The sequence below is a fragment of the Phaethon lepturus genome, unplaced genomic scaffold (assembly GCF_000687285.1).
Source record: "Phaethon lepturus isolate BGI_N335 unplaced genomic scaffold, ASM68728v1 scaffold14899, whole genome shotgun sequence".
Lineage (NCBI taxonomy): Eukaryota > Metazoa > Chordata > Aves > Phaethontiformes > Phaethontidae > Phaethon > Phaethon lepturus.
Window position 1 is genome coordinate 36,023 of NW_010564267.1, and position 11,661 is coordinate 47,683.

General features: G+C 46.3%; 1 protein-coding gene across 1 annotated transcript in view; it reads right to left on the reverse strand.

Moving 5' to 3' along the window:
* RBM19 (RNA binding motif protein 19) overlaps nucleotides 1-11,661 on the reverse strand; it is a gene marked incomplete at its 3' end in the record, with an annotated part of 53,620 nt that overhangs the window by 29,144 nt on the left and 12,815 nt on the right. The window contains exons 16-20 of the mRNA XM_010294827.1: nucleotides 11,237-11,391; nucleotides 9,871-9,931; nucleotides 8,066-8,145; nucleotides 6,783-6,838; nucleotides 5,454-5,570 (exon numbers count right to left, since the gene is read on the reverse strand). Coding sequence (XP_010293129.1) covers nucleotides 5,454-5,570; nucleotides 6,783-6,838; nucleotides 8,066-8,145; nucleotides 9,871-9,931; nucleotides 11,237-11,391 — 469 coding nt within the window. The remainder of the gene's footprint in view (nucleotides 1-5,453; nucleotides 5,571-6,782; nucleotides 6,839-8,065; nucleotides 8,146-9,870; nucleotides 9,932-11,236; nucleotides 11,392-11,661) is intronic.

Consider the following 11,661-nt stretch of genomic DNA (forward strand, 5'->3'; position numbering starts at 1 on the left):
GTATCCTAGGGCTGTTTGCACTGAATATTCCAATTAATAATACTGCCCAGCACTTGCTTAACAAAGAACAGACTAATTTTTTTCCTCCTCTGCCTTTCAAGAGCAAAGATTTCCGTGGCTTCAACAGGGCAACGTTACTCTGGGAAGAAGAAATTGTCTCCAGTCATGTAGACTCCATTACTGGGAGAAAGGTGTGAACAGCAAGCATGTCTGGCAGACGGATTCATTATACCACCGTGTCCTTTGTAATGGGAAATGAAAAGCCCATTCCGATAACTACACTTTATTATAATAGGTCAGAAGAAGTGAAAGGCATCATCTTATAAAATTAACTTCATAAAGACTGCCTTTAAAAAAATATCTCTGCCAGTTTATCCACCATATCTTTCTTCAGAGATTTTTCTTCTAGAAGAGACATGACTCCAAAGTCTTGTCCCACTGGCTGTCTCTTCACTTTTACCCTCTATCAGAGGGAATAGATCTGTTTTCTCCTCATCAGTCCCAGGCACTTGTTTTGCCAGATGCAATAAATGCCACGTCTTTGTCAAGACAAAGAAAATAGTCAGCAAAGTGGTTAAAATTAAAAGAGACACCCACCCCCAAAGGTCTTCACAAGCAGCAGCATGACTTTCTTTACAGAAAAATCAGAATACGGAGATAAATGCACACGATAACCTGTTCTGTGCTCTGGCATACCTTTCAATTGCTTTTTCTTCTAGCTGCTTCTTTAGTCAAACTAAAGCCCAGTCTCTCAGGTGATAATAATTTTGCGATTTAACAGCTTTACTCAACGTGTTTGAATTCAGTTCCTACAGGTGAAAGGCAAGGGCTGGCCAGACGGACATTAAAACACCTTCCACACTCAGTGCTGACATCTGATCTCACTCTGAATTTTGAGGGTTGGGGTCTACTGCAACTAATTGGCAGAGGAGGGCTGGAAGTGATGGTCATTGCAATTTTAGGAGAATTTCTAGATACAGACCCAACGGTAAGTTTTCAGATGTATTTTGCAAAGAAAAGAGGAAACAATGCCAGCTGCAAAACATACTACTTGAGATGCAACTCTAATAACGGCTTCCTTCGGTAGTATAAGCATCAGGTATGTCAAAGCCTAGGTAGACTTTCTATGTTATCTGTCCCTCAGGTTGCATTTAATTGGGTAGAAATCTTTAAGAAGTCTTTTTCTAAATCTAATTGTCCCCCCTTTGGGGAAAATAAACCACACATCTCCTTGAAATGTTATATGCCAACTGCAAAACAGCCTTATTTTTAATATTCATGAAAGTTGGTGCAGAGAAGGGGAAGGAGGATGGAAGAGAGAACTATGAAACAAATAGTTAATTGGGACTTCAAATGAAGGCTGCATGGATCTAATGTGATAGATTTTGAAGAAGCCTAATTTTCAGAAATTGCCAGAGCTCCAATCTGTGAAAATGTGGCCTTTCACAGATCTCCAATTCAGCTTGCCACATCTAGAGTTCCTTTTGAAAAAAAATCTTGCCATAAAAGCCCCCCAATTTGGTAGCAAAAATTAGCAGCCTTCATGGGATATCAATCTCTTTGTCTCTCCTCCCCTAACTATAGCTCTCCGGAAAGAACTAAGGACCATTTGTCTTTTGTTATTTTTCCAGGTAGTAAAGATAAGAGCAGAATCTAATAAAGAACAAAAATGAGGGGAAAAAACCAACACACCCACAAAAGCTAAATCTTCACACCTAGCCCAAAACCAGCGCCTATAATTGAAAAGCATTTCTCCCTCTGAAGAAAATAACACCTATTGGGTCTCAAAAAAAAAAAAAATTAAAAAAAATCCCCTGACAGTGCGAGAGAGGCTAACACCTCCAGCAGAAGATGGCAAGACACGCTCTGAACCAGTGCTACACACCCCGGCAAAGCCATCATGTCCGGTGTGGAACATGGGCAGCACCTAAGGCTCATGGAGCCTTGCAACAAGGCATTTATTTGGCAGGCAGAGGACTTTAGCTGTTAACCAGAGCATTTGAGACTCCTGTACAGAGAAAATTAAGCATCACCTTTCTCCAGCCTGAGAATTGGACCTTATATCCCCCAAACTCCAAACTTAAAAGAAACTCATTTGCTTTGAATCTCCTGCAAACTCTGAGCTTGGGGAAAAAAAAAAAAATCAATTTGAGTTTTACACTCACTCATAGACCTTTCCCAAGCAACTGGCTGGCCTCCTTCCTCCCAGGGATCCACCTCACTGCCGGGGATGGGCAGCAGGAAACTCCTGGGGAACGTGGCTTCCCAAAACCTGCTGGTGCAGAGGACGCATGCGGTCAATGGGAACACACGTGTCACCAACCGCCTCCAAACCACAGCGAGGTCCAGCCCAGAGGACGGTGCAGAGCCTTTCCCCATGGTTTGTACAGATCACTCGAAGCAGCCAGCGAAGGGCAACAGCAAGGGAGGGCACGTACAAGACAGCCAGAGTCTACTTTCAGCTGCTGCAAGAACATGAATGATGGTGCAGGGCAAGTCTAAGCATTTAAGCAATGGATCCATAAACAATGGTCTTAAAAAGCGTAAAGACAACCATGGCAGAATTTCCTGAACTGCCATTGCTGAGCAGCGCAGGTACAGCAGCTTCCAAAATGCACTATTCAAAACACTCAACTTCCTTGTTTTGCTGTTCCAGTGTCATTAACACCTAGTGCAAATCCATTTAAAAAGGAAGACACAGCTCCTTGACAAAGCTCAAAACATGAGAATATTTGTTTGGGGTTATATATATTTGTCTGGGGTAATATACACACACACTATATATATTATATATAAACATACATACACACACTATATATATAAAAATACACACATATATCTGGGGTGTGTGCGTATGTATATTTATTTATTAAATTTTCTCCTGCCTGGGCAACTGTAAAAAAAAAAAAAAAAAAGGCAAGCACAGAAGGAAGCGGGTTGGGAGCCAACACCAGCTGCAGGGCTGGAAAAGTGTTTTTTGAGCCTGTGAAACAATAGAGGAGATGCTCGCCCTGTGAAGCTTCCCACCCTCCGTGGGCCCAGGGCTGCTGCGCTGTGTGGCGATGCCCGGCGGTCCCTTGCTGTCCCCAGGCTGGCGGTCCCCGGCGCGGTGGTCCCCAGCCAGGCTTTCCTGGGCAGGCTAAGAGTGCCCCCTGCAGCCATGCCATCCGTGCCGCCTCCGCTGCCAAGTAATTGTTCGCAATTTCAAATAAATGAATAACGAAATACAAATAAGACAGGTTCCTAAATGCAGAAAGAGCTAAAGGCTCCAGAGCAAAGGCATCTGATTTAAAACCACAAAAAAACAATCTAGGAGGATGAAGTGTTTAGTAGCGCTCCGTCATGCCTGGTTTTAGCCACTCTGAAGGGAAGGAGGGATGGCAGGGGTGGAGGGAGGATTGTGGGTCCCCCCCAAGCCGCTGGCTTTTGTTTTGAGGATAAAACACGCATCTCTGAATATCCTAGGTAAATGAAACTGATGTTCACGCATCACTCCGAGAACGCTGTCAACAGCGCACACGGCTAGAAGCTGCATGTTCCTTGCAATATTAATCAGGCTGCTCCTCTACCCCTCCTCTCCACAGCACTAAGGTGCTAGACAAGACAGGAGGAAAAAAACGTACCAAACCCCCCAGAGACTCTGCTGGCCTTGTCTGTCCTCGTGACATACATAAGCCTCCCAACTCCTTGAACTTAACCCAGGGCCCTAGAAGGCAAATAGATCCTCCCGGTTTTGTTTGCTCCAGCTTTACGAAGGTCGCGACCGTAGCCACGCAGTGCTGGGTGTTAAATTAGCAGTGCCCCATGTGCTAAGAAAATTCAGCACAGCAACTTGGAACTCCAGGTTTTTTTGCCCTGTTTCAGTAGGGCCTTTCAGGGCAGCGTTGAAGCAAAAGCATCCAAGCTGCAGAGTACAAGCAAGAAACCCCTTTCTTCTCTTCTACAGGTATCTTCACATTGTGCCTACTGTCACACTTCCAACACTGCATATCCAAGAGCCAAGTCATGGTCTGTGTCCAGTTAAATCCCCAGAGCTCACCCCAAAACAGTTTCGGCAACACACAGCTCTTTCCTCACCACCTTACATCCTGCAAGAAAACAGCCCAGTACCAGCCACACGGGAACCACTGTCCTTACCTGTGGTCAAGCGAGGAGAACATCACATGCTGATAAAATAGGCAGAGTTCACTGCGTATGGGGAAATGCATCATTTCCCCTGCATCCAAGGAAAAAAAAAAAAAAAAATCACTGGCCCATGGCTCCTCGCCAGGCAGTTTTCACTGCGTGGTCTGGGGAGGTTTCAAAGGGTTAAGCAATTCCTCAACTCAGTCCCTTTGGAAAGAAATGCCACAGCCCTGACCAGACGAAAGCATCTGCCTTCTGCTTAGACAGACCCACACCGAAAAGCCACCTCCTGACACAGTACTTCATCGTGCCCTGCAGATGTGAGCTATCACCCTTATTTTGCAGATGGGAAAAACCGACAGGCAGAGCTGGGCACAGATTCCCCCAAATTCCTTCTGCAAGCCAACAGCGGAACAGTGACCATGGCACTGCGTCAATGAGCAAAAGATTCTCGTCCTGGGAGCAGAAAAGATGCCATATGCTGTATTTTACAAAGTTTCATCTCTGTTCCAGGATACATTACAAGGCTTAACAAGTCACTGCGCAGGAGGCTGAGGATACAAAGAAAACAGATCAGCCAGCGCACAGAAGAATGTGGGCTGGGATCCCCAAATCCCTATTCACCGCTCAGCACTACCCCAGGCAGGTCTCATGGCTGACAAGTTATTTCTTGCCGCAGAGGGTATTACAGGCAGCACAGTCCTGCACCCTTACACACACAGGGCTGCCGACCACAAGGCAACATCCCACCGAGCACGTGAAGCACGCACAGCAAAACACTCGTGGAAGGGAAGGCAAGACGTAAGTGCTCCCTCCATGCCGGGAAGCAGCTATACCATCGTGTGGGCAAGACAGATGGAGGAGGGAGCCAGCTCCAGCTAAAACCTCTCACACTGGCTGTCTGCAGCGGCTCTGGCTGCTCCTCGCCTGCCCGGTGTGCCGAGCACCAAGAAAGCTGCTGCACGCCTTTCAGGCAAGAGTTTAAAAAAAAAAAAAAAATCCAACGCTATGTCATGTACTCAACAGGCGGGGAGATCTCCAAGCTCCGCAGATACCTGCTGCACGGCAGTGGGCCACCAGGTCTGACAGCTCGCAGTGGCTCTGGCCAAAACGCTGGCTTATGTGATCTCTGTCTCACCAGCACAATTTCTATACTGGTATAACGTGCCGAGCCATTCGTATTTATGTTCAGTAAACAGCTCGTTTACTTCCACAAAAAAAACCCCAAAACTCATACTATCTACAACCCGATAGCAAGATCCCATATGAAAATCATACCAGCTCTAGGCCAGAGCACTTTGCAGGCCGGACAGAAAGCGCTTTCCTACCTGAAGAGTTCTTTGATTTCCCTGACAGTGGCCTGGAACGGGATGTTTCGGACCAAGATTTTGGAAGTCTTCTGCTTCTTTACGGTTTGTTTCTTCCGGGATGATTTCACAGCGGGTCTACAAAGTCAACAGAAAGGGCAGCTAAGGACCACTGTGCAGCAAAACACGCAACGCAGTCTGGCTCCTTCAAAGTTAGGAACACAGAAAAACGAGCCAGCTAGCTCACACCGACATCCTTGCTGGCATCTTACTGGTGACAACGGAAATTTCATACAGTACACGGAGAAGGAGTGAATTTAAGTGACTGTATTGCATTTGGACAAGATAAGAATTTACCTAAGACAAAACACAGCATCTTATTTCATAAAGCAAAGCATTCCGCATTGTAGGAAGGATACCTACTGAAGGGACTTTAAAAATCAAGATAGATGAACATGGTTTATTAAAGAATTGAAATAAGAAGTGCAGACAGGGAGCGGTCAGACTGCCTCCTGTTTCCAGGGACCAGATTGTCAAATAAATTTTGACATTTCAGAGATACCTCCTCCAGTAGGGTTTCCAAAGTGTCTAAAGGACAGTTTTTAGGTGCCAACATTCACCTTCAAACATCTGGATTAATTTTCAACTTTGCACTTAGAAGATTCTGTACCGATTAAAAACTAGGAAGGAAACCCTGAAAAGCAGGACTCGAACTCCGGGTAAATTCATCCACAAGTAACCATCTTGTCTGCACCTGACTGCCCAAACAAAAGAAGTTAAATCCATACTATTTTTTTTCAAGCAAGCAAGAAACCTGTATTTGTCTTGATTTGATCAGAATTGGCAGCAGAACATTATTCTTAAGCCCCCGTTCTCCCTGATGAACTAGGGTACAAGATTTCATTACCCAGAGAATATTTGTCTTCAGGAACTCTTTAAACCCGCTGGAACTTGGGCTATCAGTTGATTTTGCAATGCTGACCAAGCTGTCACCAAAGCAGAGATTTTAGAGGAGCTTCCTCCTTGAGCATGGAAGAAAACTCAAGTGCCTGGTTCTCACTTTGGGCTCATTTTTGGGGTCCCACTACTGCATGCTGCTTAGGGATTTTAACTGGAAATATGTCACTGAGTGAGTGAACACCTTCGCAGCAGCTATTCATTTTTTTCTTTTCAAGTGAGACTGACTGAAGTGACTCCAAAGTCACAACAAAGGCTGATGTGTTCAACAGTCAGAGCACTACCGATCACATCCTTCACGATGTAGAGATGCTAGGTAAGAAATTAAGAACCTACCAAGCATTACTACAGCTTAAATGTAACCATGCTACAGAGGTGAAGCATAAGCTTTACCTGACAGCTCTCTCCGAGATTTTCACTTCCAGCTTATGGCCATCTACAGAGCAGCCCTAGAAGTTAAAACAAAGAAACAACAACCAAAAAAACAAAGTCAGAACAGCTTCCAAGCTTCCAGGATACAAGCACAGCATTTCACGTCTTGCTCTTTCCCATATATTCTTCCCCTTATGCCTACCAAAGGTTTTCTCTGTTGAACATGATACATGCAAGGCAAGGCTTCTGATACGAGGTTGGAGATAGCCTGACTGACTGAAACAGCAGCTACCATCCCTGACCTCGCTGTCCACCAGCCTCAGCTCTGCCACTAAACCGGCAAAGATGAGTCACTTCACTGCCCTGGGCTATGGCTTCCTCTCCTTCTAGACTGCAAACTCTTCAAGGCAGTCACTGTCTTATTTGTTCTGGAATGAGCCAAGGATGTCTCACTGGCCATCAGCAGCCAGAAAGTCTTCTGTCTTGCTTCCTGTGGCTCAAAGAATTTCCCGCAGTTCAGCACCAAAAACAAGCAGCCTCCTGCCTTATCAGCCCTGACAGGGCACATGACATGCAAAGGCACGACACCGAGGTCGGGATCCTGGAGCTCTGCTGTCTGCTCCCTCCACAAAATATCTGTTTTCCTGCTTTCTCTCCTCCCCAAGATTCCACCTTTCAAAAGGGTGGAGAATCACATCTACCCCAAGACTACCTAGGCTGTGGAATGCAAAATGACCACCTGTTGAAGGTGAGACTCATGGATTGTGGTGACTGAACGTGCACAGATTACACAGAACAATTCCTTCACATCTGCCTAGAAAGGGATCACTCGCTGTTCTAGCAATAGAGGGACTGATTTATTCCTTCGGAGTGCAGCCAAACCCTGCGGCATGTGTAATGGGGAAGGCAGGAAGCTAGAAGACCCTGAAGCAATGGCAGATTCAGAGCTGAGCTCTGCAGCGCTAAACAATAAAGCAGTATTTATTCTCATTGGGAGTAGGGGCCTGGGTCTCTGTCACCTCTACAAAGGGAACCTAGCAGAATAAACCCATTAAATTTCAATCATTGCACATTTTCTACCACCTCTGTTTGGATCAGCACTAGGAACCACTCTTCTGCATGAGGTTTTGTCCCTTTACACATCCTCCTTCCTCACAAACCTGGCCCGTTTTGGAGGCTTCTCCATCTGCACAGTGTAACCCTTAGCACTGATGTCCTTGGCTACATTTTGAACCTCACAGTTCATCCAAGCCTTTGCCCACTGTCTCCAGAAAGAAACCTGGACCGACGATGCTTAAGCTTACCTGGAGCCGGCGCAGGGCTTTCTGGGCGCTCTCTGGCTTCTTGTATTCCACAAATCCAAAGCCCATTGAAAGCAAAGTGCCTGTCAGAAGAGAAAGGGGACACATTGAGCTAGAAGGAAACAGTGACGATATTAAGCAGAAGATTTAAAAACAAATGAGAAGCAAATGCTGATTGTCGAAAATTGGGGGGGAAAAAACCAAATACCCCAAGCAAAGGGGCCAGCCTGCCCACGCCCTGACTCTGACGCTCCTCATGAGCATCCCTTACTGATCTGTTTTGAGCAAGACGCTGCTCTAGAACAGCTTGTTTTGATGCTGATGTCGAAGAGGAGATAACCAATGTGGCATGCAAAACAGATTTTTTGCTTTGCATAATTTCAGTGCAACCTCCTTAAATAAAACACTAAGTCCTACAAAACAACCGCCAGCCATAGTCAGGGTAAGCGATCCCCTTATGGATACATGAACATTTGTTCATACACAGGATTATTTCCTCGTGAGTGAAATGAGACTTTCATTTGGAAAATTTGCCAACTACCCAGAAACACCTGTGACGACTGTTGCAGGATGGCAATATGCACATTGCAGTCTAGTCCCCAGAGGAGACACTTCCAACCTGCAAGCCCTTCAGAAATTCCTTTTGGCCAACACCTGACAAGCAGTCAGTTACTGACTAGTGCTGGGAGCTGAGCATCTGAGATCTGTTCCAGTTTAGACTGGCACGTGCTGTATTCCCCACCATCACCAAGTGATGCATTTCATTTGAAAGACAAAGTGCCTTGGAGGTCTGCAAGGCACAAAAGGAGCAAACATTTTTATAAACCTGGGTGGGCAGCTGCCGGTTCCCTGCCAAAGGAGGAGACATCTATTACACCTCCCTGCACAGCAAAGGTTTGCAGCACGCACGGTCATGCCACACTTCTGAGGAACACAGTGACCTTTCTGAGAGCCATAAATAAGGCTGGGTGAGAAAAGGAAAAACCCACAAGCAAAACCATAACACCCAGTTTCCACCTTCAAAACCTCAATGGTTGCAGGCTATAGAGATCACCCCACGCTTTGGTAGGTGGCATGAGATCGGCCTAGGCTCAAATGCTGTTGTCTGGTCATGAGCATGCCTGCAGCCGGAGATATGAGCGGTACCAAAGAGCTTGCTTTATTTCTTTTTCTTTCAGTGGATCCGAGTTTTCAAGCATCCCATGCAGGAGGAGCCCTATTAAGGCAAAATCCCATAAAGCTGTGCAACTCCCTAGCCCAAAATCTGGAAAGATGACACAGCCCATCTAGCCAGCATTTGCCTTAAGCAAACTCTTCCCTGTCCAGCCGCCCAGAAAGAGAGTGCCGTCAACGCAACAGGCATAGCCACTTGTTGCTGCAGCCTGCTGGGGTTGAATCTGGCAGGCAGAAGGCAAACGAAGCCCACTCAGCACAGTATTCAGCCAGGCATCCTTGAAGATCCCGGATAAAGCATGTCGAGCACAGGTTTAATCATCGCAGCGCACCAGTTCCTTTCAACTTGCATCCCGCTCTTTTCTGTGATCCTGAAGGAGTTGGCTTCTCTATCCTGATCTCAGGAGAAGGCCACATCTCCACAAATTCCATAATTGAGCTCAACCTCCTAGACTGAACTCCAGGGTATCTTTGGTTGCTGCTTTCAGCCATTTCAACAGGCACACTTCTAGAAATATTAAGGATTTTGCCAACGAGAACACAAATGCTCAGCCAGATGAATGCTAAAGCAATGCCACACCTGAGCCCTCAGCGACCAGCCGAGGGAAGGAATTGAACAGCAACATCTAGAGTACCTGTTTTGTCTTTCTTCTTGGATATTGTGCAGCTCTTCACAGCTCCCACTTTGGAGAACGTCTGCAAGGAATTTGGACACGTGATTCAGTTCCCTTTGTCACAGGCTTACAACTCGAGTGACAATGTGGCCCTCTTCCAGAGCCAGGAGCACACGCTCGCAGGTTCACCTCCCCCCAGCGCTCACCTGACAAGCAGTCAGCGCAGCTGCGGCTTAGAAAATTATTTTTGTAGAAATATACACCCACACACACGCGGGCTTTTAGAGAAATTAATACACATGTTCCCAGAAATCCTCCACCGCTCCTCGGAAACTGCAGAGAGATCTGGGATGGCTCTGGAAGAACACTACGGATGTTCTTGAGTACACACGTCCTCACATCCAGGTGAGGGCCTTAGTGGTGGGTGACTCTTGTGATGTCCCTTGAATATAGCTCCTTCCAAAGCCATGCAGTAGAGGCTGCCCTACAGTGACAAGTCATCTATTCAACTCCCCCATAAAACTGCAGCCAGCAAGCAGAAAAAGAAGAGGGTGCAAGTCCCAGTCCTCCTCTGAACAGCTACATTTGTCCCCAGACCAGACTAGGACAGGGTGTCTACTAGTACCGCAGTCCCAAGGTGGAGAAGCATGGGTCTAGGATGGACTGACATTGCACCAACATTCTTGGGCCATGAAACGTGGCTTTTCACGTGGCTACAAAAAGGGGCAGAGACAGGAACTTCCAGTTGCTTTTCCCTAGTTTGCTATTAATATCCTATATGGCTTTAGAAATGCTACGATCTCTCCCAATTGTTTTGCTGAGGTAAAGCACAGACAGCTCAGTGAAGGTAACAGCTTAGATGAAAAGCACATCTCTGTGAAACCATCATTTATTTCTTTATTGCCTTAACACACAAAGCAGTATCACAGCTGCACAAGTGCTTGTCCCAAGGAGAAGCATTACAGAAAGCATGGGAAATGAGGAGTCTTAAAAATTATTTCCCACTGTCTCCACCTGTCCCGACATGGAGCTAAACCCCATCAAAACTGTTTCAGATATGTTTGTGTTAACCGACACCTGAAACCCCAAAGCAGAGGTTCCCAGTCCCAGTACCATCCAGTGCTCCCTCATTTCCCATTAGGTCATACTGGCTGCAATTTAACTCCATTAAAGACTTAACCGTCAGCACAACAGAGGTGGAGAACAGCTTGCCCCTTGCCTTCTGCAGCAGAATAGAGCCCTTTCTTATAGCCCATGTTGGGAGTAGGGGATTTACTCCACCAGGCATCTCAGTCTGGCCCTCAACCACACACTCAACCCCCTCCTGCTCCACCTGAGCAGACTGTGCTAAGCAAAATCTGGTTCGCCCTCCTCGCTTATGTCTTACCTCCTTCAGTGTGTCTTCCGTGGTGGCAAAGTTCAGGTTTTTGATGAACAAGGTACACCCAGGAATGCTTTCTTCCTCCTCCTCTTCTTCTTCCTCCTCTTCTTCCTGTGCTGCTGTTTCCTCTGAGCCCTTTACAGCTGTGTCAGTGTCATCACCTGAAAGAAAAAATAACCATCTCAATTTCCTAAGATGTAACAAAGTCAAATTTTGGAGGAACTTGCCCACTATCCCAGCAAATAGTTACTACTCCAGCAGCAGCAGCTGCTCTGTGGTTGGACATAGACTGAAGCAAGCTCAACACACTGTATATGAACGTATCCCCATGAAAACTAAAATATTGCCTATTCTTTGAGTGTAGAAACGCCACAAACCTGCTTCCCCAGCACTTGGACACCCTCACATCAAACCCAGCCAGACACCTGCTG